A 27,889-nucleotide genomic window follows, 5' to 3' on the forward strand; every position below is an offset into this window, starting at 1 on the left:
GGCAGAAACATAAGTCACCCACCCCCCATTATCCCTCGTTATGAGTAATTTCTACATTCAATGACCTGATTGCCAGGTATGGGGTGCCAGTGGCATGAATGTTGACTTAATGTATAAGCTCTTGATGTTTTTGTTTCCTCCATTAATTGTATTTGTGTTGAGGGTGTTCTCTGTAGAGGACAGCTGTGGGGAGGAAAAGTGGATGATAATTATAGCCTAGAGATTGTAAGGTGTGTTGCTGATCAGGACATTCCTGTGAGCAGGCCCAGCCCAGCTTCCCAGAACCCCATGGAGAAAGCGTTTCCACTTAGAGCCCACTGGACGCTTGTGTGCCACCAGCAGAGGCCAGCTCGAGCTCAGTGTGAGAGGGGAACAGGGGTCATTTCCTACAGACTTCCTGCAGAAGGCCATAAAAATTTCAACAGATGCAAGGGACAAAGTTGGAAAGATATAAGGAAGACAACATGTTGGGCATGAAACAAACATGATATTATCCTGAAGTAAAAAATCTATTTGATTTGTTGTGTCGACAGAGGTTATCTTGTGATCATTGGTTGTAATATGGTTTATGTGAACAACAATCAAATAATACAGACTTGTATTTACTTGTGAAACCCAAACAGAAAGTGTTTTATACAACTTAATACATAAATGACAGTTTGCCCTTAAGGCAGTAAATCCAATCCAACAGTATGGATAACATTTAAATTGTTTCAAGAACAAAATGTGAGATAGATAACTATCCATTTTGTTGAATTAACTGTTAACAGTAGTATCACAACATGGTCATTGCACTTAATTGTTAATTACTGTGTTAAATAAATGGGCTTTGTGTTGATTTCAATCTACAGTTGATAGTCAGGCCTGTTACCAAACCTGTTTGTTCCTCTGAAAACCCTTCTTTCTCAAACTGTAATAAGCATTATTCAGCTGACAATGGCCTGATGAGAGAAAGTGCTATTGAAAGCAGAGAGTGGTCTTGAAAGTGGAATTAGTTTCATAAAGAAAATTTCATTTTTTTAGATCTTGTGCAATCCTCAGGCGTCTCTGTCATTAAACATAGTGTTTAGAATCTCCATACTTGGATTTTAGGATATAGCCAACTTTTACTGATATACTTTTTCTCATTATCATTTTGCACCTTGTCACCTGGTCAGTGAGAATTGAGTATCCCTCCTGACTTGACCTTAGAGCAGAAATCTTCTAACGCTCATCATCAGGAACAACATTGTTTTACCTCCTCTTATCTCCTAGCTCCCAAATATCCTGTTTCTTAGAGTTGTGGTGGCCAGAACCAATAGAAACCTCTTCCTGCTATTGGCTGAATTCACTTCCCAACGTTAGCACAATCTCATCCGCTCCAAACAACGCTTAGTAGACCTCTAACTTGCTCACTATTCAGAAAAAAGACAAAAAAAAACAGAATAACAGTCACATATATAAAACAGGACTAAAAAGTCCTGATCAAGAATGGCAAGCACTATAAAGGTAAGTCACAAATTTTTAAAACTTTGCACACTGGTTAATTTAGATAGTTCTGTAGTTACTATCAACGATTTTTAAAAACATTATGCGGCAATCAGATTGAGAGGGAGCGGTAACACCCGTACCAGTAAAGCAAGATTTCCTTTTCGCTGTCTTGTAAATTTCCTTTTCCTTGTTCCAGCTGTTGAGATGGCTTTACAAATCTCAAATATCTCCATGATACTGGAGATTTGGTTTATTGGTTTGTGAATTGTCAAGTGGATATTGATAGGGTAGTCACATCTAATTTTTAACATTGTTCTGGATGGAGTAGTTTTATTTTGAGGGTTTATCAATGATTAACTGATCAATTAACCGTGGCAATAAAATAATTTTATACAATATACAAAACAACATCGAAGAAAAACTTACAAATATTAACCATTCATAAAATTATTATATATACCATACTCTTTGGTATCACAACTACAATACAGAAAATATTTTTTATGTGACTTTGTGGCTTAATCAATTTTGCATTTTGTCCATCAAGTTGTTCATAATGAGTACTTGAGCTTCTCATGAACAATAATTGTAAAACATGGAAGCTGTAATCATTTGTTTTGATGTTCAGTCTAAATAACACAATTGGAGATTCCGTCTGCTGTACAACATTTTTGTACAGCGGTATTATGGTTTGATCCTTGAGGGAAGAAGCTTTCTGAGCTAATGCGTATTAGTTATAGGCATTGTGTTAATAAAAAAATAGATATTTCAGCTATTTCAATATTGACTCAGGACCTCAGGCAGTCAGACATTTTAAGAAGTACTCTCTTTCCTTTTTACAGTACATGTTGAAATACATTATCTGTCATACAACATAGTAAAGCATTCATACTACTATTAATACAACAACAACAACAATACTACTACTACTACTACTACTACTAATAATAATAATAATACAGTAATAATGTGCCATTGATTTGCTGAAAGAAAAATGACAAGGCCTTCACTTATCTGGCATATTGCCATTAAATTAGACTGTTAGTAAATGCAACATAGCAAGTCATTAGTCCCAGAAGGGAGAGAGGAAAATGTCTACATTGCTGTAAGGACATTAGGGATGCAAGGATGTAGAGTTCAGATATACTTAAGATGAGTGATATATATATATATATATATATATATATATATATATATATATATATATATATATATATATAAATAAATATTTATATATATTTGTAAATTATGAGATAATAAAATGAGAGGTACTATATTGTACCTGCAGCATATCACACAATATTCAGCAAAATAAATAATTTTACAGAATGATCTGTACTTCTGTCAATGTTTTATGATAAGGAACATGGAACATAAATAGCTGTAAAACATCAAGAATCACCATATATATATATATATATACTGTATATATTGTATAACAAAGTAGGGAAGGCAATCTCTCCTGTCCAAATGGAAAAGAAACAAAGTGAAGGAATCAGGGAGTTGGCTGCAACAATAACACATACAACATTATGCTGCTGATGGTAGGGAAATGTAAGGGCAAGTGTACACTGTTGATGTTACTCAGAGGTTAATGCCCTTCATTCTTGTGATGTAAATGCCAGGGTGTGCTCCTCGTCTCTTCCACCTCCATTAGTGAGGGCCATGCTTTCGAAAGCCTTCACCATGTAGCCCACAATCAGAATGCCGATGGACAAGCACTTCCTTTTTTCCATTACCCACCTCCATCAGGAACTTTCAATGCAGGAAATGCCCTGAGAGCAGAGCTTCCTTTCTGCTGGCATACCGCTGAGCCAGTGTCAGCCATCGGCCTGTTCTCCATGAATGAACATCATGTATCATTGAATTCCATTGTCTGTCACAGCTGTATCAAAGTCAGGGGATACTGTACTTTAGGTGAAGCAGTGTAATTGTATGACATCACAAACTCATATGAATGGAAAGGTTTTCAGGGAATAAAAACTCTTTGTTATTGCTACTGCTTTGCTGAATCTGAAATTATTTGTAACATCATTCCCCAATCCCTTACCATCCAAGTTTTGAGATTCCACACAATATTGAGTCCATTATGTTGGATATGGGTGTCACTAGTTTTCAGCTTTGTGTATGGGTGTTACTAGTTTTCAGCTTTGTAGATTATTCCCTGATCAAAGCCAAGGGATTTAATCATTTTGGGGTTAGTATAGAACTTTTAGGTACACTTAAACCTTTTAGGCAGAAATGATATAATGATATCTTTTGCTGCTCTTTTAGGTGTAAGTTACTTTTATAACAGGGGCTAGATGTTTCCTATTCTTCTAATGATCCTTGTGACCTGTCATTAGTCAATGTAGTGGCAATGTTGATCCCTTTCTCATTGAAGACTGCATTGAAATGTATTACTTGTCTACCAAAGGGTAAAATGTTTCTGTGTTCTGATTAAATTACCAACACTGTTTTGAGTTGAGTTGTATGATTGATAGATATATAGATAGATAGATAGATAGATAGATAGATAGATAGATCAATATATGTAGATACATAGATAGATGACATTGTATGTAGGTTGTATATTATATTATAGATACTGTAGATAGATTACACAATAGATGTTTGTCCATTGATAATAGCATAAGGCCTTTTAAGTATATGAAAAATATATCTTTCATCTCAGGAAGCATTGTCAGTGGTGAGTGAGGATCAGTCATTGTTTGAGTGTGCCTACGGACAGTCACATCATCCCAAGACCAATATGACTGCATCTTCTGCCAGTGAGTATGGCCAGACCGCCAAGATTAGTCCCAGTGTCCACCCACAAGACTGGCTAACCCAACCACTGGCCAGAGGCAGCATCAAAATGGAATGCAACACCAGCCAAGTCAATGGCTCCAGGTAAGGTGTTCCTCACCCTGCTGTATTGATTGTGACTGTTCACCCTAAGCACAGCTTGCAGGGATACCTAACTGAACTGGAAGATTGTGTGTGTCAGTTTAACTTTGCTAGGTTGTGTGATGCAAAGGTCCAGAGCATATTTCACTTTTCTGTGCACTATTCAGTTTGTGATGAAATCATTCATTCACAGTGGTCTTGAAGTGTCACCACATTTAGAAAGGCTCTCCCTAAACACAGTGTTTTGGTGTGTCGATTCTGGACTGCAGTAAAACCATAGTTGACTCTGTGGATGAGGATCCACTCTTTTATATGAAGGGCTAATAAAAACACAATGATTTGTACTGTAGTTACAGGTAGATATACACTTATGAACACAGAGCCTAATATTAATGTTAATACATCCTCCATGCTGCACCTTTAATTACCCAAATTAGCTATCTGACTTTGAAAAGTGTTGGTGGTGGAAGTTAAAGAGAATATTGATTTTCATTCAAATAAATCGAAACAAATTCGAATTAAACAATGTATCGCCCAGCCCTATGTTTGAGGTTGTCAGAAGTGCTAGGAAAGAAGGTATTCTTGGAAGAGTTGTGTTTCAAGAGTTTGAAGATGGAGAGGGACGCCCCTGCTCTGATGGGACATGGCAGATCGTTCCACCATTGGGGGACCACAGATGAAAAAAGTCTGGATTGCCGTGGGGGCGGCAGTGCAGGCGACGTTCCTTGGAGGAGTGCAGCGGCCTTCATGAAAGCACTTAAGTGGGTGCAGACTCAGCAATCACTTTGCAAGCATTAGTGACTTGAATTTGATGCGGGTGGCCAAGTGGAGCTCACCGGACAGCGGGGTAACATGTGTCCTTTTTGGTTTACTGAAGACCAGACAGGCTGTAGCATTCTGGACAATCTGTAATGGTTTTACCGCACAAGCTGGAAGGCCCATGGGGAGTAAGTCAAGGCGTGAGATAACCATGGTCTGTACTAGGAGCTAAGTGGCGTGTTGGGTTAGGTACGGTGTGATTGGTCTATATTGAATAGTGCAAAGCGGCATAACCGGGTGACAGAGGAAACATGGACAGAGAAGGTTAGCTGGTCATCAATCATGACACTTAAGTTTCTTGCCACCTTGGTAGGTGCAAGAGAGAGGGTGTCAGTTTTGATGATAATGTGATGTATGGTTTGTTTGGTTAGGAAAACCAGTAGTTCAGTCTTAGAAAGGTTTAGCTGGAGGTGATGTTCTTTCATCCAAGTGGATATGCCAGAGAGACAGCCCAGGATCCACATCGAGACTGTGGCATCATCAGGCGGGAAGGATAGATAAAGTTGTGTATCATTTGCATAGCAGTGATATGAGAAGCCGTGTGTGGATTATTGGGTCCAATGAAGTAGTGTACACAACAAAGAGAAGGGGCCTCAGCACTGAGCCTTGGGGCACCCCTATGGCAAGGCAGTGAGATGCGGAATTGTGTCCTAGTCATGACACATTAAACGAACGCTCTGTGAGGTAGGATTCAAACCATGATTGAGAGTATGGATAGTAGGATGCGGTGGTTGACTGTGTCAAAAGCAGCTTATAGGTCAAGCAAGATGAGTTCAGCAAGGACTGGCACTAAACATTCCCTTTCATTGGGCTAAACTAGTTTTGCTCCCAACTAATTGTCTTACTAGTCATAGTGCCCTATCTTGGCGATCTGAAATGTCTGGTCAGAGATGCAAAGTTTACTTTCAATAATTTAATGGAGTGGTTTTATGAGCAAACTCTGGGTGCATTGTTCAAAAGGGTTGTTCTTATGTTTCTTAAACAGTCATGGGTGTGTTTTGGGCGTAGTATCCAATGATAATGACATCTGTAATTCTCTTTAAGAGCCAGAAGCGCAACATCAAACAGTCCGTCGGCATTTTGACAGTCAACGCATCTGAAGGAATCTGCTTACACAATTCCACTAGTAGGCTACTTGCTTTACTAAAACCTGTGTGTGAATAGCCTACATGCATTCTGCACTCGCCTATTATTTGAACTCATAGGCAAAAGGAAACTAACTTCACCATGGTCTCATAGTCAACGGCAGAACAGTTCTACACAATTATTTACTTTCACTATTGACAACAACACTAGCAACACTTAGTCTAATAATGTTCGAATGACTGAATAAAAATCCTAAGGATATTTATCCTGCAGAGGAGTTTTTTGGGACCGGTTGCTAAGGGCTGCTTATATCTTGTGACAGTGCATCTTCAGCTGTGCTTTATATGTGCCTTTCGCTATAGACCAGGTTTTTCTTGGTCAGTGACGTAATGATTTTTAGAGGGTGTAAGATAGCGATTTTTGGATTTCATGATAGGGCCCACAGTCTTTTATAGCTAGTTAGAAGTAGGCCTGGGTTGGTGTTCAAGGCAGTGTATTCATATATTTTATTTGAAGACATATTAAATGTTTCTCTGAGTTGTCAGCCACAGGCAACAAACGTATGATATTCACGTTTTGTCTGACTTGAACACACATATCTTATATCATATACTGTAGATATGAAGGGAGGTACTGCCTGCATTCAGAAAGCAAAATCTCACAAAAATAAATAAATACATATTTTGTGCCATTGGCCCAGACTCCCAAAGGTCCCTGGATCCCACTTTGAGACATGTTTAATCTCTGTTTTGTGGGCCAATGTTGTATTGTTTAATTTTGCTTGCTTCCTAGATTGATTGTCCTTGTCATCAAATTTGCATGTAGGACATTTACAACAAATGGAGAACCACCCTTTTTTAGGTCAGAATGTGACCAAACATGTAATGGGATTATAAACAAGGACTGCACTGCACCTTTATATCATGCTGAGATTTGTACTGATGTTATGGATTGAGTCATGAATGACAAACTTAGAACTGAAGCAAGCATAAACACAGTAGCAATTGTGAAGTCACTTTATTTTCCTTTCATGTAACATTTGGTCTGTACAGCAAGAGGACAGGATAAACAGCAGAGTTTGAAATATGTATTAGACATGTATAGCTGACATTTTGTTGGAAAAATGATATCTCCTAGCAAGAAGAGCACAGTAAAGCAAGAAAAGTAAGTGGCAAGTGCTGAAATAGTTAAAATAATAACTTTTTCTCTTTTAAATGTACAGAATATTACATTTTTGTAGAAATTATTTAAGGACATGGAAAGTCTTTACAACACCTATTTAGTTTCCATTAAACTTGTGACTCAAATTGGGTTACACCAAACCCAGGAAAACACTTCTTTACTAAACAGTCTACCAAGGCCATGGCAACAGTTGGTTGGCACATGACAATTCCAGAGTTCAAATTGCACATATCTTGGCTATGGCAGGTTGATATAAATTGATGTGACATTCCATCTTAAATCCACAACATCTGGTGGCTTCACCCACAGGGGACTCTCCAGCCATAATAATGGAAGCATAATAATCGGGTTTGGGGTAATTTATCGAGTGCAGAGGCCCCTGGCACTATTTTATCAAAATCTACTTGCCTCCATTTTTGTTTGCTTAAAAGGATGTATAGACATAAAGAGAATTAGTTTCATTTGTGATCAGTGGTTGAAAAAGTTTAGATCTTCTCTTTTATTTTTGCAATTTAATGTTACAGTATGTATGTATGAAATGTACTTCTTTATATATGTTTTATTTGTTGTTTTTAATCCATTTTTTCTATGTTTATTTCTTACTATGTTATCTACATAGTCTGTGTAATGTACTTAATTTACCACATATTTTAAGCGAATCTATTTTGAGTCTATTCTTTCTGAAATTATCCTTTCCTTGTGCATGCAGGAATTCTCCAAATGACTGCAGTGTGGGGAAAGGACCAAAGCACAGCAGTGGAAGTGATGGTGTGCCAGTGAACTATGGCAGCTACATAGAGGACAAGCACATCCCTCCCCCAAACATGACCACCAATGAGCGTCGTGTCATTGTGCCTGCAGGTATTGTCTGATAAGTCTGATGGCTCTGTACAGCCACATCAACTCCCACTATTGGTGGTTAGACAAGTCATTACTCCTAAAAAGTTTAGGACAAGTCATTACTCCTAAAAAGTTTAGGCCGAGTCATTACTCCTAAAAAGTTTAGGCCGAGTCATTACTCCTAAAAGGTTTAGGCCGAGTCATTAGTCCTAAAAAGTTTAGTCCAGGTCTTTACTACTCCTAAAAAGTTTAGTCCAGGTCTAAATATGGGGGAGGGTTTTGATAAGAGACCAGTAGCCTCCCTGCTCTGCCTGCATTCATCTGTCAAAAAGCTGTTTCCTGAGATCTGCTGCACAGAAGCGTGTTTGTTGCAAATATGTGCTCCTTGTCTAGACTATTTCCTATGGTTGAGTTCCAAAAGGGGTGGATAGTGTTTGGAATTGTATGTCATAGAGTCAGCCAGGGGGAGAAAGGTATTCTTATCATGAAACACCATGCACCAACCCAACACAAAAGACTGAGTATTACCTGTGATTTATTGACCAGAGACTTGTTGGCAAGGTTCTCGTACTCTAATGAACAATATATTTGTGTAAATATGCTGGCTTCTCTTAATATCTACAGATGCTCAATAAAACATAGGCAAACATACCATGTAAAACAATTTAGTTTTTTTAGCAGTTTGCATTTTAATTGTATTTAATGCTGATTAATTTAAGATGTGAAAATTGTACTTAGCTTTCTTTGAGAATAAGCAACAGTTTTTTGTCTTTAAGCTTCACTTCCTCTTTAACTGAAGCTGTCAAGGCCAATGATGGAGTATGTTAAGAACATCCTGTTTTCCCCTTTCATTTAGTGTTTGACAATGGTCGTCTTGCTCAATGGAATTTCATGATGTGATGAACTGTTGAAAACAGTGCAGTCATGGATGCCATCCCCGAGAGTTAACTACAGAACCTGTGCTCTTTACATATTGGAATGTATCTAATTAATTAATTCAATTTACATCTAGTCTAAATCTAATGGATTTATTTTATAACCCCAATTCTTAAAGGGACACCAGGCAAGCCTGATGCTTTTTCTCTACGAAACTCCCCCTCACTCGGTCTGAAGCTCTTTTCCTTTTCTTTGCGTCTTCCGTCAAGGGTTTTCGCTGCTTCTTCGCCAGCTCTGCCATTATACACACGGAGCGGTCAAGAGAGCCCCGTAATGAGTCATTTAACCATATACCGACTTACGAAGATGATTAATTAACACGAAAACGTTGCCTGGTGTCCCTGTAAATAGTAGGAACGGTGTGTAAAATGCAAAAAAAAGAAATAGAATGTGATAATCTATAAATCTCGTAAACCCATATTTAGCTGCAAAAAGGACATAGACAACATATCAAATGTTGAAGGAGAGAAATATATACAGTTGTGCTCATAAGTTTACACACCCATACTAAAGTTGACTTAAAAGAGGAATAAAAGTCAACTTTTGGAAATTGATCTTAATGCCTTAATTTAAAAAATGAGGAAAAATCCAACCTTTAAGGACACCAATTTTCTTGAATTGTGAATGAATAATGTATCGTAAATAAATAAATACAGGGGGCATAAGTATACACACCCCTATGTTAAATTCCCATAGACGCAGGCAGATTTTTATTTTTAAAGGCCAGTTATTTCATGGATCCAGGATACTATGCATCCTGATAAAGTTCCCTTGGCCTTTGGAATTAAAATAGCCCCACATTATCACATATCCTTCACCATACCTAGAGATTGGCATGGGGCACTATCTGATCATCTCTCAATGCAAATCAAACCAGCTATTAGGCTAACTGAAATAAAACCATGCCAATCAGGTCTTCCCTGAAAAAAATGTTGTCTGGATGGCAACATATGTTGCTCAAAACCTGTGTACATCATTCAGAAACTCTGCCTTGCCAGATGTGCAAGATGCCCATGCCATCTCACTAATGCACAGCCATACCATCATAGATGGGTTTTGAACTGAGCACTATAACAAGTTGGATAGTTGGAGAGTCCCTCTCCTCTTTAGCCAGAGAGGAGTCCATGATTTTTTTGATTGGTCTAACCACAGGACCGTTTTCCACGTAACCTCAGTCCATCTTAAATGAGCTTGGGCCCAGATAAGACGGCAGCATTTCTGTATCATGTCTAAATAAATTTTTTCTTTGTACGGTAGGGTTTACACTAGTATTTGTGAATGGGGCATCAAACTGCTCATAGACAATGGTTATCGGAAGTTTTTCTGAGCTCAAAAAGATGAAAGACAATGATGTTCTTTACAGAAACAGGTCTGGTTTTTAATGCAGTGCCATCTGAGGTCCAAAAGACCAAGGCCATCCAATATTGTTTTTCAGTCCTGTCCATTGTTTTCAAAGATTTCTCTGGATTCTCAAAATATTTTTTGATAATATTATGTACTGTAGATAATGAAATCCCCAAATACTTTACAATTTCATGGTACACTATGCAAGATTTTCACCTTAAAGGGACACCAGGCAAGCCTGATGCTTTTTCTCTATGAAACTGCTCGGTCTGAAGCTCTTTTCCTCTTTTCCGGCTCTGCCATTATACACACGTTTGCAACAATCTCTAGCGTTTCGTTAGCCTGCCTCTGTGCTGTAAACTGATCCTGCTTCGGTCGGCAGGTAGGATACACCGAACTTGCAAGTGGGATATTCTTCCTACAGGCAGTAGGGGCGGGCAAGAGAGCCTTCATTCGCCCCGTAATGAGTCATTTAACCATATACCGACTTACGAAGATGATTAATTAACACGAAAACGTTGCCTGGTGTCCCTTTAATAGAACCTTCACAAAGCCAATTTGATGATAAACGAACTTGTAATAGGGAATCGTTCACCTATAGCCATACGGCATAGCCATAGCAAGTCGCTAACGAGAGAACCAGCCATGCAACTTCAAGAATAGTCGACCCGAAGACTTCTCACGAGAATCGTGAAACATTACCTTGTCAGTAGATATAGGAGATAGTTTTCAAAGCATTTTCATTATGTACAGGGGGAACAAGCCACGAGTAGGCTATTTACAACGGCAGAGTAAAATATAAATATTGCAACTCTAGGCGAGCTCTACAGTTGCCAAAAATACCTGAAACTGCACACAGGCCCACACAGGTTTGCACCGCACACTTGCCCACACAGGTTTACACAGATTGATGAATACCTCCACATCTTTACTTCTGAGAAACTCAGATGGGATGCTCTTTTTATGACCAATCACGGTGGCAGTTAATTAGTTGTGAAATGTTCCTCCTGTTGTTGTCTTTATCTTTACACAACCTTTCCAGTCTTGTGTTGCTCCTGTCCCAACTTCTTTTGAGACGTGATGCTGGTATTAAATTATAGAAGTTCTTATAATTTCCAACAAATAATCAAATTTGTAATTTTTGACATTTGTCTATGTCCTTGGGGTGACGAGATTTGCAGATTAACACATTCTGTATTTATTTGCATTTTACACAATGTCCCAACTTTTTGGGAATTAGGGTTGTAATTTATGTAGTTAAATTTAACTCAACATTTGCACTCACAATGGAGGCAATATTTGTGAGCATTCTGATTGCAAGGCACAACCCTTTGAATAAATTATGTAACTCGAGGAGATGAGTTTACAAAAGTGTGCACTGTCTAATGTGTTAACCAACCAATATGTGTGAACTGACCTTTCCTAAACAAAAACATGCTTACTCTAGTCAAGGGGGTTCCAGTGTTTGACTCTGTTAAGCTACTTGAAACAACGCCAATTGTTAATGACGTTATTAGTTGGTAAAATGGAATTGAGTTGGGTGTGATGCAAAATTCCACAAACCTGCTATGGCATGCAAAAATAGAAACCTACTCCTTGCCAATTTAGTCTACATGTTGCCAATTGTTTGAGATTGTTATTAGGGGACAGACCAGAGCTTGTAGGTGCTTCCAAGGCTACATCCCACTCAAGGCACACCCAGATCTTTACTGTATACTTCCAATTGGGGGAATCCCTGCCATTGCTTTTTAGGGCATGTCGGCCCCTTTGATTCCTCAATTTGTCTGAAGGTGCAAATCTAAAAAACTATTTAGCCTTGAATCCTGGGGTACTTTTCTGCTAGTAACTAATAATAATAATGTTAATAATAATAATAATGTTAATAATAATACATTCTATTTAAAGAGCAGATAGTCAGTCACTTTGCATGCAGTTAGAAAGTTAGAAAGAAAAACATAACGTTAATCAACATTATATTATACAGTTTAAGCAGTTCGGAAGAGATGAGTTGTTAGGGATGATTTGAATGTGGTCAGGTTGGTGCACTCAAATGAGTTTGTGGAGGAAGTCCCAAAGGGAAGGGGCAGCAGTGGAAAACTGATGTGATGAAGCACTTATGTGATGAATGAGTGACACATATGGCATGTTGTGAGATGGGCAACCGAGGACAAGAATGAACTGTAACATGTAAAGTACTCTGAGACAAAATGCTTTTTAAATTTGTCATGCATTTAAAAAAAGAAATACAAAAAAAATGTGGTAATGAAGATTTGACGGGCGTGCCAGTTTTCTGTTTTCTCCATTTGTAGCCCAAATCCATAGGTAAAATCAATATGCTTGCACTTCCATTTAGGTTGTTTGTGCAACATTAGTGCCTCCAAACAATAGAAACGGATGTGTATAGACACCTCCCACAAATGTCCCAACCTAATCATTATTTATTAATAATTGTAAGCAAGCCAAACTTCATCTAACCTCTATTTAACACTTGAATGAATTATGTGGAGTTGCACTGTTATTTATCACTGATTGTTACCTCTGCACAGACCCCACCTTGTGGACAACAGAGCATGTACGTCAGTGGCTTGAATGGGCAGTGAAAGAGTACACCCTGCTGGAGGTAGACATATCCCTGTTCCAAAACATTGATGGCAAGGAGCTTTGCAAGATGACTAAGGAGGACTTCCAGAGGCTGACCCCAACCTACAGTGCAGAAATCCTGTTGTCACATCTTCACTACCTCAGAGAGAGTAAGTGAAAGAACAGCCTTTGTGGAGCCTTGAAATAAGTCCTACAATTAGCTGTTCAACTGGGCAGGTTACAATATTGTTACCAACACCAAATACTAAATTAATGCGGCTAATACAGCATTTGCACATAGAGACTTTACAGATGATTTGTTGAAGTTCTTTGAAATTGTTTTTGAACAATTACTTAACATCATTTTTACCAAACCCAACCCCTAACCATAAATTCACAAGTTCACGTTCCAAATTGGCAAAAACAGAAGCAGGCAAAGGTGTTTTGCTAGGTTATGAAGTGCTTCTTAGGGATCATGCAGAAGTGTACTGTGTTCTGCTATTCATAACCAAGGCAGATGGAGGGTGTGAGGGAAGGTGGTGGGTTGAAAGCAGGCAACCAAACTAAATGCTGCAGCTTGAACAGTTAGGCTGGCAATAAGAGTCTGACGCCGTGGGTATGGCAAATTTTATCATGCTCTTCTCGAACTTCCATTTAGAATGCAATTTGTCGGCTGTCTTCCAGTGTGAGCAGTCGAACATAGGTCTACACTGTGAGCACATTAATCGTGATCCGAATGAAATGTTTAGTGTAAGTAACATGCAGTGTTTGACTAGCTTAAACAGGGGAATTGGCATCTTGGTGTCTTTGGAACAGCATCTCCTAATCAGACACCTTTTGTGATATTTAACACAATTATCCCATTCTCTGCTCCAGTAGACAATTTACTTTTCTTTGCTGGATTGATAAACAGTCTTCACCGTTGTCAATGGCTAAGTGGCAGACTTTTCAAAAAAAAAATTTTTCCAAAGAAAAAGGCATTTGTTTGATGAGTGGTATTTTCTATGTAGCTATTGGATTTATAATAGACTAAATATTTGAGATAAAAAAAGTTGATACATGGAAGGTTCATGCTCCCTTGAATGAAGTATTTAGAATATATTTTTTTAAATCAGTATTGTATTTTGATACATAGCGTGAGTAATGTATTTTGTAGTTTATTTTGATACATTCAAAATTAGGGTATTTGGTATTGGATTTTAAAATACATATTGATGTATTTTGCCCATCTCTACACACACATACACACACACACACACACGCACACACACACACACACACACACACACACACACACACACAGACACAGAGAGAGAGAAAGACTAAGTAGCCTTGGCATATTTCTGAATTTTATTCTGCACCTGCATATCAGGCTTTGCATGAGTGTTGAAGTCATTTTGGTTGGTTTCTCACTTTTCTGCATGTTGCCAATGCCTTTTTCTTCGTTTGGTGTCTGTATTGTCTTTCATGCTTCTCTACTCCAGATCAAATCACACATCAGTTCAAAGATTTAATTGAAGTCAACTTGACATACCATAGACAGAGGTGAGGAGAGAGAAAATAAATGTCTGTTTTATCTACTCACACTGTTATGTTTTCAATCTAAATTAAACAAAATAAACATATAAGCTCCATTAAAATATCGGTTAACATATAGACACAAAAGCCATTATGCTAAACGTTGTGTTTAATGGTTGACATGCCATTATAGCTTGTTTACCTTGATGAAAATCTAGGGAATTATAGATATCTAGATATCTATTCAATTATTTGTCTGGTTCTGATCTTTAAACTTTGCAGTTATTTTATTTTTATTGTAGTGAAAAGTACAGTATTTCATGGAGCACTCCTGTTCAGAAACCCATATATTAATTGAGTTTTACTCATGGTCGATGAGAAGATTGTGCATAGATAGACAGAAAAGGGAAAATGTCAAAAACTAGTCTATTATCCCTAACTCTCATTTATTCTTTGGCAGACAATGTATGGCACATTCCCATAAAGTGTATTCACATATGCTAGTTCTACATTTATTCAAGTAAAGGGAAAACTTTTAAAAGCTGCATGTGTCAAAGACAACCACAGGCAGCAGTGGCCAAGTCTTTATTTAATTTGGCTCCATATCCACGTCTCCTCGTCTGCTTTGCTGTTCTCTCTGCTCCTCTCTCCTCCTTTGCCTGTCCCCTTGTGGTCGCCTATGCACAGGCCATGCAGGACTTAGTGCAGCCCATTGGCTGGTGTAGGCCATTGGCGGTCGTATGAGTAGTTCCTTGCACATCACAGAATGTTGTGAGCTTTCTTTTGGTCATTCTTCTATTTAATGTCAAAAAGAATGTTTTGTTTCTCAGCTCCACTTCCTCACTTGACTTCAGATGATGTTGACAAAGCCTTACAAAACTCCCCGCGACTAATGCATGCCCGTAACACAGGTAAGACTCTGCATCTCTCCTATGCTTTGCTTAAAACTCTACTTTTTAACCTATACAGTGCACATTGCATATAGACTACATACACTCTTATGCTCTATTATACACAGTTTTGCAGACTAAAGCTGTGTAAAGTACATGTATATCATCAAAAAGTCATAATGGTAATATATTAGATTGTAATCGTGAAGATGATTTGTGGATTTGGTAAATAGTACATCCAAGTGAAGGTACTGCATCCAGACTCCTCATGTCTATTTTCCCAGGAGGTGCAAGCTTCATTTTTCCAAATTCTCAAGTTTATTCTGCCGACAGCACCCCAAGGCTTCCTGCAAGGCCAGGTTTGTGGAAACTTACTGATTACATCACAGTGGAAGTCTTTGGAGGATGCTTAAGCTCAAATCATCCAGAAAACAGTGTGAAAAAAAAATGACAATCAAATTAATGTGGGGCCCTATAATGAGTTAAAAATATTCCTTCTACCATTACAGCCCCTCTATGGGTGACTGAAGAAACTGCATGTAGTAGCTTGATCTTTTCTCTCACAGACTTGGCATATGAAGTGGCGAGACGATCAGTTTGGCCATCCCAACCAGCATCTACCTCCAAAAGTAAGGCTAGTTTCCACATGGACCAACAGCTATGTTTCAGTCCAGGCTCAGTCCAGGGGGCAGCCGTGTCCAGGGGGCAGCCGTGGCCTACTGGTTAGCACCTCGGACCTGTAACCGGAGGGTTGCCGGTTCGAACCCCGACCAGTAGGCACGGCTGAAGTGCCCTTGAGCAAGGCACCTACTGTAACCCCTCACTGCTCCCCGAGCGCTGCTGTTGATGCAGGCAGCTCACTGCGCCGGGATGCTTCACCTCACTGTTTGTACACTGTGTGCTGTGTGTGTTTCACTAATTCACAGATTGGGATAAATGCAGAGACCAAATTTCCCTCACGGGATCAAAAGAGTATATATACTTATACATCATACTAAACATGCCAGTAAGGAGAAAAAATGATTTAAAGAGAATTATGTTGGATTTGAGTGGTCTTGACCACTCCATTGTGTTAACGAGGACACACTTCCATTGACTTGGATTGAGGTATTAAGTAGCATTACAACAGAATATGTTTTGAATGGGGTCTGGAGCTAGCTGTTTAGCTTGCAAACTTTGATGGACATCCGGGTAGCACAGAGCATAGTGCTAGGCACATTCTGTTTCTATGTCATTTTAGAATATGTGCGTGTGTGTGTGTGTGTGTGTGTGTGTGTGTGTGTGTGTGTGTGTGTTTGTATTTACAAAATGCAGTACACTACCTTCAAAACATAAACAACAAGACTAGCAATAACACTTTTCGTTTTGATTACATAATTGATAGCATACCTTTCAATATATGGCAGCTATGATGCCTGCTAATTGACTTGGCCAAACATGTTTACTGTAACCATTAACTGTAAGCTTTTTTGTTGAATCCACAGTTAAAGTATTTTTCTATAATGATAATTCACTGGTTTTATTCATGAAAATATGTCTTCCAAGTTTGTTCGGCATTAGAAGCTTAATGGTTAATTATGCAAAATTGTCAGATGGTGTTTCCAAACTTCTGCAGGGTTGTTTGTAGATGCAAGTGCATGCTTTACTCTCTTAGAAAGATACAAAGTATACAAAGGTTCTACCCTAATCCCTTCAGTAATTAATATTCTGTATCATGCTCCATGAGCAATTGGTTTGTTTTATTATTGATGCCAAATCTAACTCAGTCTGTTATCTATTGTGTATATGTGTTTTCTATTACATTTCTATATATGTTTTCTGTTATATTTCTATGTGTTTTCTATTAAATTTCTATATGTGTTTTCTGTTATATTTCTATATGTGTTTTCTATTATATGTGTTTTCTGTTATATTTCTATATGTGTTTTCTATTATATGTTTTTTCTATTATATTTCAATATGTGTTTTCTATTATATTTCATCCTTCAAGGCCCTCAAACCCCATCAGCCATTGTGACAAAAGCTGAGGAACAGAGACCTCAATTAGGTTTGTCTTTCATTACAGTAAAGCTTATTATTATACTTCTAATATTAATAATATTTACTATACAGTCATACCTTTGATGAGGATTAAAATGACTTGCCTTTATACTGTATGATGTCTGTTAAGAATATGATAATATGAATGCATTCAGTTGTTTATGTTTTTTGCAGATCCTTATCAAATCTTAGGACCTACAAGCAGCAGACTTGCAAACCCAGGTGAGGTCATATCGGCTAGTTAGATCATTTTTGGCTGTGATACTGATTTAATGTGCAATAAGGATTAAAACGTTGGGCCCTTTTTTTGTACAGTCTGGGCCAAATGCCTTTTTTAATGATAAATGATAAATGATAATGCATAAATTATTTGATAAAAGTTGTACACAAAGAAAATGTTTTCCTTTGAGGCACATACATTTTTTAGCAAAACCCCAATCCCTGACAGTTTGATATACCCAGTTTAACCAGTGTATTTTTAGTCTGATCTCTCACTTTGTCCTTCCATTTTTCTGAGTTTTAACTGATTTGTCTGTGCAAACCTCCCATAAATGCATACATGAGGCTTGGTGCAGTGTGTGCTGGGTATGTACTTTTGTATGATGTATGTATAATGTATGATTTTTGTTAAACCCTATTGTTATTTATTTGGAGTCCTTCACAGACCATAAAAAACAATGCAATCATGTTTTGATTTATTGGTTCATTGAATTCTAATGGTTTCCCGTTTTCTCACTTTAAGGCTCTGGGCAAATACAACTCTGGCAGTTTTTGCTGGAGCTGCTTTCCGATAGTTCTAACTCAAATTGCATCACTTGGGAGGGCACCAATGGAGAATTCAAAATGACAGATCCAGATGAGGTGGCACGACGATGGGGGGAGCGCAAGAGTAAACCCAACATGAACTATGACAAGCTAAGTCGTGCCCTGCGCTATTATTATGATAAGAACATTATGACCAAGGTGCATGGCAAGCGCTACGCCTACAAGTTTGACTTCCATGGCATTGCTCAAGCTCTGCAGCCTCACCCTCCAGAATCTTCCATGTACAAATATCCTTCAGACTTGTCCTACATGAGCACTTATCATGCACACCAGCAGAAGATGAACTTTGTTTCCCCCCACCCTCAAGCACTGCCCGTTACCTCATCAGGCTTCTTTGCCGCCCCTAATCCATACTGGAACTCTCCTACTGGGGCCATCTACCCCAGCACTCGACATCCAGCTACACATATGCCTTCCCATCTGGGCACTTACTACTAGCAGGTGCAGGGCACCACACTGAAGGATGTCATCAAAAACAAAGAGCCTCGATCTGGGTAATGTCGTCAGGCGTGTGCATAATTTGTAAGGAAACAAAATGGAATGAAATGGAAATGAAGGGAAATTACACAGTACAAGAAAGCTAAAAAAAAGTGAGACTAAGTTAGGGTGGACTGTTGTTAATGCTTAGGACATTGGAAGAAGGGACATGAAATATTTTACCAAGAAATTCCATTTGAGAAAATATTACTTGTGGACAACAAGGAATGTGAAATATGAAAGTTGGTGGATGTTGATGTGAATGTTGGATGCTTGCCAGTTTTACATTGCATTTAACGCTGCATTGTTCATAAATATGGCAGTTAGCAAAGAGGTTGAATCATAGCTGCATGAACAGTTACACAGTATTATATACATGTAGTATTACACTACCTTATTTAAGTTATTTGGAAATGCAGTAAAGTGAAGTTTGTTATAGAAAGAAATTAGTGCCCTTTTTATATATGGAGTGGGATTGAGACGACTGTAGTTTCAGTGTCAGTAAACTGTGAAACAATCACTTGCAGGATATGTCAGGAGGTTACTGTCAGGAAGTCAAGACAATGAAAATGGTGAAATTCAGTCAGAAAGTTTGAAAACATGTGAATTTAAGTGTTATTCATTTGAACTGCCAAATATTTTATCAGTATTATTTTATGTTGCAATTCATAAGGCATTATTGAAAGTAAAGGTGGTTTACGTGATTGTCCATCTCATTGGGTATGCCTTGAAATGTTACATTCAGTGTTGTGATAAAGAACTGGAATTTGGAGGCTTTATGTAATGCTATACATGACCTCAAATCTCTCTCTCTCTCTCGGGTGGGGAGGGGTGAGTTTGATGTTTTTGGTCAGTGCCTTACTAGACATAACTCAACATACAGCCAAAGAAAATTACAAAAGTACCAACTTTGTATTTTTATTATTATTATTATTGTTATTATTATTCTGAGTCGCGAACGCTGTGCGTTTGTTAGTGTTAAGTATGCAATTAAGTGTTATAATCCTTATGATAGATATATAACTTATGCATTTAACTTTATGAGTTGATCTCAACCAGCAAAGGACAGTCAATTTTGTAATAGATTTTGAGAAGATATTGAAACTAACCAAAGTTGGCTTACTTGTCCTGGCCTTTGAACTCTGAACTTGAAGTTCTGTGTATGCAGGTGTTTACAACACAAATCTTCGTATATATATACTAATATAAAAGAAGAGACCTGGCATGTTATTTCTGACCTGCTCAGCATTACAGTTTATTTTATGTTTTAGAAAACACAAATGCTATGTTAAAGCATAATATACCTAGTAACTTAAAATGTTGGACAGAATTTACAAAGGGAAGAAACCATATTCATGGATAAATTATATGATTTTTATATTGCCATTCCAATAAACAATATGTAAAGCCAATGTCCTTCCCTCCTTGTCATTTGTTATCCCTCCTGTCAGTTGTGTTGTACACAAACATGACCTAAATCTAGGCCTTGACAATCTAGTGTGTACTGTCTAACAATGGTCAACACTTTTTGTTGCCATAACAAAACAACAAAAGAGCCGGGAAACTGAAGGTTATGGTGGAACTGTTTGTAACTTGTCTGTGCAATAGGCCTACATGAAGATTATTAGTTTGCAGTTAGTTAGTTTCAAGAAATGTATTTGTCAAGTGTGTCACTGTACAGTACACCTGCAGTTATATAGGGGTTGAGGCAGCTCCCAACTATGCAAAGGAAAGAATACATATTTAATATGTGTATAATAATACAACACATATTGAGCTTTTCTGTCAATTTAAGTCAGAATATTAAATATACAGTAATTCTGTGTTCAAGTTTGTGTTAGCTGTTCATAACATCCAGTTCACCCATATTTCTTGTTGACATTAGTTTCTCTGTGGTCACACTCATGTTTTGTAAATCTGGGTGTGACCATTTTTTTTTATTATATTGTTGTGTACTATTATCATGATCAGTCTCTACAATAGCATTAATAGAAATATAAACGGATCAACAGCATCAGACTAATAAGGTTCAAACAGACAGAAAGCCTACTTGCAGGCCATAGGTTTTTATTAACTGATAAGATATTTACAGGAATTGGCTAGAAGGAAAGACCAGATAAAAATAGATATCAGGGGCCAACACACAATTGATTTCAGAGGGGTAATGAGTGTTTATGCAACCTATGTAACATTCCAGTTCTATATTTTAAAAATATCGGGGTCCAATATCTACATTTTATGTCTAGCTGACATTGTGGCGCTCATGGGATTTTTAAAATGCGTCCCTTTTAATGTTCTGAAAAAGGTACTGACTACTTTCAATTAAAAAAATGGTTAAAATTGTATTTACTCTCTACGATACTCCTCTTCAAGCTGAAGCTTCTCTGTGTGATTGCTGAGCAGGGTGGAGTCATTGCAGGGCGTCATTTTGTCAAAGAAATTAAAGTCAGCAACATAGCGCCCCCTTGGAGTGGTGAAGAGCACTGGCTTAAATGCATAACCCCACATGATCTCCTGGGGCACATAAGATGTACGGCTCTGGCAAGTGGCAGCAGTTGATTCCATTGTTGCATTGAGTGTCACCAGCAACTCAAAGTCTCTTGTCTGAAGGTTCTCTGCAGTGAGACCTGCCAAAGGACTGGTCTCATCCAGGACATGGTAAAATGTTAGAGGAAGGCTGAGGAAGGGACACTCTCCACTAGAGTCCAACTGGAAGTCCACATTGCTTTGCTGGATTTGGGTCTTCTCCCCTTCATGTGTTACATAGGGGAAGAGAAGCTTACCTGTCAGATTACATTGGATCAGCAGGCTCTTCCTCAAGTTGGCCACCCTGACCATCAGACACAGCTTGCCCTCGTATTTGCAGACTACAGCTGACTGGCTGAACTTGATAGTCTCTGCTCTCTTTTTCGGGCGTGCCAGCTTAGCTAACAGTGCCCCTGTGACAAAGATCTCTGCCAGGCCAGTGATAACCAGCTGGGCCACCAAAGTGAAGATAGCAAGTGGGCATTCCTCTGAAATGTAACGGAAGCCATAGCCAATGGTGGTCTGAGATTCAAGAGAAAATAGGTAAGCCCCTGTAAGTGTTTCTACATTCATCACACAGGGGGTGTGATTGGAAGGCAGCTCACTATCAAAGTCTCCATTTGTCATTCCAATTAGATAAAAGAGAACACCAAAGATGAACCAGGTCATCACAAACGTTGAGGCAAAAAGAGTAAGCTTGTAGCGCCACTTCATGTCCACCACTGTTGTCCATATGTCGTGCAGATACAGCTTCACCATGCCCTCAACATTCTCAATCTTCACATTGTTGTGTCCGTCCTTCGAAACAACCCTTCGCACCTGGACTTTTTTGGCAGTCATCCTGCAATGTCACATATTCATTGATTTAAATCTGTATTTATTTATCTCATCACAAAACAGAGGGGGAGATAAGGAAATCTAAGGAGTAATTAGGGTGCTATTATAATTTCGTGAAGAATTTCCAGGAAATAATTTCCCCTTGGGGATCAATAAAGTATCTATCTATCTATCTATCTATCTATCTATCTAAAGGAAATTAAACAGCATTATACATCGTTCCTGGAAAATGAGACATTTAGGACATATGTCCCTCTTCAGTACATCAGGTGAGGTGCATCTGACTGACTGACTGGTGGAATGCCCATTGTATTCACCTCTACCTAATGCTATAGCAGTGCTACTCTATTGAAAACTAAGACATTTGCAGATATACAGCTAACAGACAGTGTCTGACAATGTTGGAGTTGTTCAGTTCAATTAATTTATACTCCAGCTTGTGTGTATCTGTATGCTGGCGTGTGTGTGTGTGTGTGTGTGTGTGTGTGTGTGTGTGTGTGTGTGTTCAACTACAGGTATACCTGTCCAGTGGCGTAACAAACCAATGGTGTGCCCAGGTGCGAGAGCGCTACGCGGGCCCCATACCGACGAACTTTGGCCCAGGATGAATTAGCTCTGATACATGCAATACACATTAAGGGTGACTTCAATTGTTTATGCAAAGGGCCTGAGGCACCGAAGTAGTTTAGTAGTTACAGATTACAATTTCAAATAAAAAACACACGACTACATATCCATTACATGTGAAAACATTTAAAAATTATTTTATTAACAGCCTGCAGGCCAGGGTAATCTAATATTACTGCATTAACATCAACTCGCATGGAATTATGGGAACACTCAATGCGCCTCTTTAACCCTCTGCTGAAACTGCAAGCGTAGATTGCTTGCTTATAAACTCGCACTGCGCAGAAACAAAACTTAATGTAGCCTAACTTATTTAACCGTCCAGAAACCAAATAAAATCATTCATATGCATACAATCCCCAATATGCGTGAATTAGGCCATTAGAAGAAGGCCATCTTACGAGCCTTTCGTTGTGCAAAATCGTCAACGATGTTCCCAATATTTAATGCTCTGGCTCTCGTATTTTCAATGGACAGGATAGCTAACCCACGGAGCCTCTCCTGCCCCATGCTGCTCCTTACGTATAGGTCTTAATAAGTTTGTTTGGAAAAAGATCGCTGTTGCCACAGTCACAGGCAATGTCAGAAACAACATGAGTACACACTTCCCCGAATGTGGATGTTACACTGTCATAATCTACCACCAGCATTTTGGCAAGTTGAAAAATAGATGACTTCTGTGAAATCTCTGCTTTAAAGCAAGACCTGAATGAGAGGAGTTGTGTTGGGAATGTCGGTGCAATGTCCCTGCTATAATGGTCTGACAAACGTCTTGCCTTTTCAAGCAGTTCATCATCACCTGCGAGTTGAGTTGCTCTAACATTCTAAAGTTCAAAAAAAAAAAAAAAAAGGAGGCAGGGCGGGGGTAGCGACGGGCCCCGGGAGGTCACGGGCCCTGGTGTGACTGCACTTGCTGCACCTACTATAGTTACGCCACTGTACCTGTCCCAAATGATAGCAGTATACGAAAGAAAAAAGTATATTAAGTAAGAGAAATATCAAGGGGATTGAACTAGATATCACTGTTAAATATTCAATGTATACAATGTTCTATGTTGCTTTAAACATGCTTTATGCTATACATATTTTGTTTAGCTCACTCAGCCTCAGATACACATTGCTAAATAGCTGAATAAGTAACCAGAAAAATTTTACATTTCTTATTTATTTATAAAAAAATACCCTTTTTTCTTCCTAGGATTTGTGTTCATTTTGAATAGCAACTAGTTTCAGAAAGTAAATTGAATTCAGAGAATCACTACAGTCTGTAGCCTGTAGTCACTACTGCCTTTACTTTATGCTCATTCTTGCTACTAGTTAAACCCCCCTGATATTTCTCTAACTTCATATTCTATTTTCTTTAGTATACTGCTATAATTTGGGACAGGTATATGTAGTTACACACACACACACACACACACACACAGTACCAGCAAACATACACAAGCCGGTGTCCCAGACAGATTTTGAGTAATAAAGTTTGTTAGATAGACAGACAGACATACACAAACACACCAGTATACATACAAACACAAGCCGGTGTCCCAGACAGATTTTGAGTAATAAATACACTCCAAGTAATCCTTATCAGTTTTATTTCTCTTCAGCAATCTAACCATTAATATCCAAACTAGGTATAGGTACTTACTTTTTGCTTTTCTTCACAGTTGTCCGTCTGAAAGTTGTCTTGTGTGAGCTGAAATGTAGCACTGTTCACAGACCAATTTCACAATGCCCTGTCTCCTTTATTGTAGTGACAATATGTCCGCTGAACTTCAGCACTGTTTTTTTAGGGCAGCTAATACACACGGGTGAAACAAGAGAAACAATCAGTGAAAGGGTTCTCTCTACCTGGACATCAGGTTTCCTATAAATCCCTCCTTCTTTCCCCTTCATAATCTGAAGGGCAGCAAGGGCATTGTTGTAGGTACTCTCACCTTGCTTTATGCTGTTGTCCCATTCCAGGTGATTGTTTTCACTGGATACACACCCTGATTAACTGTTCCCTTTCAAAACATTTAGTTTTTCAAGGGTGACACATCATTGCAATACAATTCCCGTTTGAAGATTATACGCAGCCAAGGCCTATCTATATTTGAATACTGGTATAAAGGTTGGTTTAATGTTAACACATTCAAGTTTTTGAATTTGTAATTATAAATTGTATTTTATTCCAGTACATTTTAACTGGACAGTTTTACATACATTTGTATGTGCTTCAGCCTATTTTATGTCATAATATTGAGTCTACAAACTTTGTATGTGTGAAACATGTACATGCTCTGTTTAATCATTTGAGCACTATGCTGTTGTAGTGTAATTTGATGACATGGTATGTCAAAAAGAAACCCTCTTCTGGTTCCTGTTATTTAGCCTCTTATATACAATCACTGTAAATGTATGTTTAGACATGATACAACCAAAATGTAATATTACTGTTTCATTCTGCATCTATCTATCTATCTATCTATCTATATATATATATATATATATATATATATATTCCACAACTACAAATATTCAGGTTTCCCCAAGACATCAGGATTTTCAGGTGGTTGACTTGATTATGCATTATATTGTTTTATCTTGTTTTTACCTTATGGGACAATCCATTCCAAAGAAAGGGGCAAAAACCAGGCATGGAAAGTTACAAGCCTGCAGTGCAAGTTAATCAATAATGTTGGCTGAGAAGCTTGTGACTTATAAAGTTTATGGTTATCAAGTGACACATTCCTTTCTTTAAAGTGCAACACAGCTGATAATAAATGAACAGGCAGGTTTTCCCATATACCCATCTGTGCATACTGCCATATATGGAATATGAATCCTGCTGAAGTCTATAAATACACCACTCATAGAGGACCCTACTTGATTTGTTTACATCTAGGGAAATCAAACTTATTTGAATCCACAGACTTTATATCAAGGCCTGTCCTACCCCACTAATAATGGTTGTATTGTCTAAGAGCACAGGTTTACAGGACGACTGCAAAAATGTTTGAATGAACTTATCCAGGTCTGTATTCCACCAGTGGGATATTTCAGACATGTCATCAACATGCATTTTAAACCCCAAAAATTGTATTTACTCTCTACGATACTCCTCTTCAAGCTGAAGCTTCACTGTGTGATTGCTGAGCAGGGTGGAGTCATTGCAGGGTGTCATTTTGTCAAAGAAATTAAAGTCAGCAACATAGCGCCCCCTTGGAGTGGTGAAGAGCACTGGCTTAAATGCATAACCCCACATGATCTCCTGGGGCACATAAGATGTACGGCTCTGGCAAGTGGCAGCAGTTGATTCCATTGTTGCATTGAGTGTCACCAGCAACTCAAAGTCTCTTGTCTGAAGGTTCTCTGCAGTGAGACCTGCCAAAGGACTGGTCTCATCCAGGACATGGTAAAATGTTAGAGGAAGGCTGAGGAAGGGACACTCTCCACTAGAGTCCAACTGGAAGTCCACATTGCTTTGCTGGATTTGGGTCTTCTCCCCTTCATGTGTTACATAGGGGAAGAGAAGCTTACCTGTCAGATTACATTGGATCAGCAGGCTCTTCCTCAAGTTGGCCACCCTGACCATCAGACACAGCTTGCCCTCGTATTTGCAGACTACAGCTGACTGGCTGAACTTGATAGTCTCTGCTCTCTTTTTCGGGCGTGCCAGCTTAGCTAACAGTGCCCCTGTGACAAAGATCTCTGCCAGGCCAGTGATAACCAGCTGGGCCACCAAAGTGAAGATAGCAAGTGGGCATTCCTCTGAAATGTAACGGAAGCCATAGCCAATGGTGGTCTGAGATTCAAGAGAAAATAGGTAAGCCCCTGTAAGTGTTTCTACATTCATCACACAGGGGGTGTGATTGGAAGGCAGCTCACTATCAAAGTCTCCATTTGTCATTCCAATTAGATAAAAGAGAACACCAAAGATGAACCAGGTCATCACAAACGTTGAGGCAAAAAGAGTAAGCTTGTAGCGCCACTTCATGTCCACCACTGTTGTCCATATGTCGTGCAGATACAGCTTCACCATGCCCTCAACATTCTCAATCTTCACATTGTTGTGTCCGTCCTTCGAAACAACCCTTCGCACCTGGACTTTTTTGGCAGTCATCCTGCAATGTCACATATTCATTGATTTAAATCTGTATTTATTTATCTCATCACAAAACAGAGGGGGAGATAAGGAAATCTAAGGAGTAATTAGGGTGCTATTATAATTTCGTGAAGAATTTCCAGGAAATAATTTCCCCTTGGGGATCAATAAAGTATCTATCTATCTATCTATCTATCTATCTATCTAAAGGAAATTAAACAGCATTATACATCGTTCCTGGAAAATGAGACATTTAGGACATATGTCCCTCTTCAGTACATCAGGTGAGGTGCATCTGACTGACTGACTGGTGGAATGCCCATTGTATTCACCTCTACCTAATGCTATAGCAGTGCTACTCTATTGAAAACTAAGACATTTGCAGATATACAGCTAACAGACAGTGTCTGACAATGTTGGAGTTGTTCAGTTCAATTAATTTATACTCCAGCTTGTGTGTATCTGTATGCTGGCGTGTGTGTGTGTGTGTGTGTGTGTGTGTGTGTGTGTGTGTGTGTGTGTGTGTGTGTGTGTGTGTGTGTGTGTTCAACTACAGGTATACCTGTCCAGTGGCGTAACAAACCAATGGTGTGCCCAGGTGCGAGAGCGCTACGCGGGCCCCATACCGACGAACTTTGGCCCAGGATGAATTAGCTCTGATACATGCAATACACATTAAGGGTGACTTCAATTGTTTATGCAAAGGGCCTGAGGCACCGAAGTAGTTTAGTAGTTACAGATTACAATTTCAAATAAAAAACACACGACTACATATCCATTACATGTGAAAACATTTAAAAATTATTTTATTAACAGCCTGCAGGCCAGGGTAATCTAATATTACTGCATTAACATCAACTCGCATGGAATTATGGGAACACTCAATGCGCCTCTTTAACCCTCTGCTGAAACTGCA

General features: G+C 38.7%; 3 protein-coding genes across 5 annotated transcripts; 1 reads left to right on the top strand and 2 right to left on the bottom strand.

The window, feature by feature from the left end:
• Nucleotides 1–1,355: 1,355 nt before the first annotated feature.
• Nucleotides 1,356–20,308, top strand: erg (ETS transcription factor ERG). Of its 2 annotated transcripts, XM_076274476.1 has the most exons (10): nt 1,356–1,488; nt 4,145–4,362; nt 8,156–8,307; nt 13,113–13,316; nt 15,495–15,575; nt 15,839–15,913; nt 16,121–16,183; nt 17,545–17,601; nt 17,769–17,816; nt 18,337–20,308. In XM_076274476.1, exons 1-10 carry the CDS (start codon nt 1,471–1,473, stop codon nt 18,855–18,857), a joined length of 1,437 nt encoding a protein of 478 aa, XP_076130591.1. In that variant the 5' UTR covers nt 1,356–1,470; the 3' UTR covers nt 18,858–20,308. The 2 variants fall into 2 exon arrangements, with proteins under 2 accessions (XP_076130591.1, XP_076130592.1); XM_076274477.1 differs by lacking the exon at nt 15,495–15,575.
• A 634-nt stretch (nt 20,309–20,942) lies between these two features.
• Nucleotides 20,943–22,262, bottom strand: LOC143112232 (ATP-sensitive inward rectifier potassium channel 15-like). The gene has a single exon (XM_076274480.1). It carries the CDS (start codon nt 22,260–22,262, stop codon nt 21,243–21,245), a length of 1,020 nt encoding a protein of 339 aa, XP_076130595.1. The 3' UTR covers nt 20,943–21,242.
• A 2,337-nt stretch (nt 22,263–24,599) lies between these two features.
• Nucleotides 24,600–26,991, bottom strand: LOC143112230 (ATP-sensitive inward rectifier potassium channel 15-like). Of its 2 annotated transcripts, none has more exons than XM_076274478.1 (2): nt 25,976–26,991; nt 24,600–24,684 (listed from the first exon to the last, which is right to left on the bottom strand). In XM_076274478.1, exons 1-2 carry the CDS (start codon nt 26,989–26,991, stop codon nt 24,600–24,602), a joined length of 1,101 nt encoding a protein of 366 aa, XP_076130593.1. The 2 variants fall into 2 exon arrangements, 1 of the variants encoding a protein (XP_076130593.1); XR_012984695.1 differs by having other exon boundaries at nt 24,616–24,684; nt 24,824–26,991.
• Between the last annotated feature and the right edge of the window lie 898 nt (nt 26,992–27,889).

This window comes from Alosa pseudoharengus, unplaced genomic scaffold (assembly GCF_046254945.1).
Source record: "Alosa pseudoharengus isolate Yale_2024_CS ecotype anadromous, Long Island Sound unplaced genomic scaffold, YU_APseudo_1.1 YU_APseudo_1.1_scf_8, whole genome shotgun sequence".
NCBI classification, from domain to species: domain Eukaryota; kingdom Metazoa; phylum Chordata; class Actinopteri; order Clupeiformes; family Clupeidae; genus Alosa; species Alosa pseudoharengus.

Coding starts and splice junctions, on each gene's coding strand:
- erg (XM_076274476.1), top strand. Junction 4,363..8,155: donor AGCCAAGTCAATGGCTCCAG/GTAAGGTGTTCC, acceptor TTGTGCATGCAG/GAATTCTCCAAATGACTGCA. Junction 15,576..15,838: donor AATGCATGCCCGTAACACAG/GTAAGACTCTGC, acceptor CTATTTTCCCAG/GAGGTGCAAGCTTCATTTTT.
- LOC143112230 (XM_076274478.1), bottom strand. CDS start 26,991: ATGACTGCCAAAAAAGTCCAGGTGCGAAGGGTTGTTTCGAAGGACGGA. Junction 24,685..25,975: donor GAAGAGGAGTATCGTAGAGA/GTAAATACAATT, acceptor CGTGTGTATTAG/CTGCCCTAAAAAAACAGTGC.
- LOC143112232 (XM_076274480.1), bottom strand. CDS start 22,262: ATGACTGCCAAAAAAGTCCAGGTGCGAAGGGTTGTTTCGAAGGACGGA.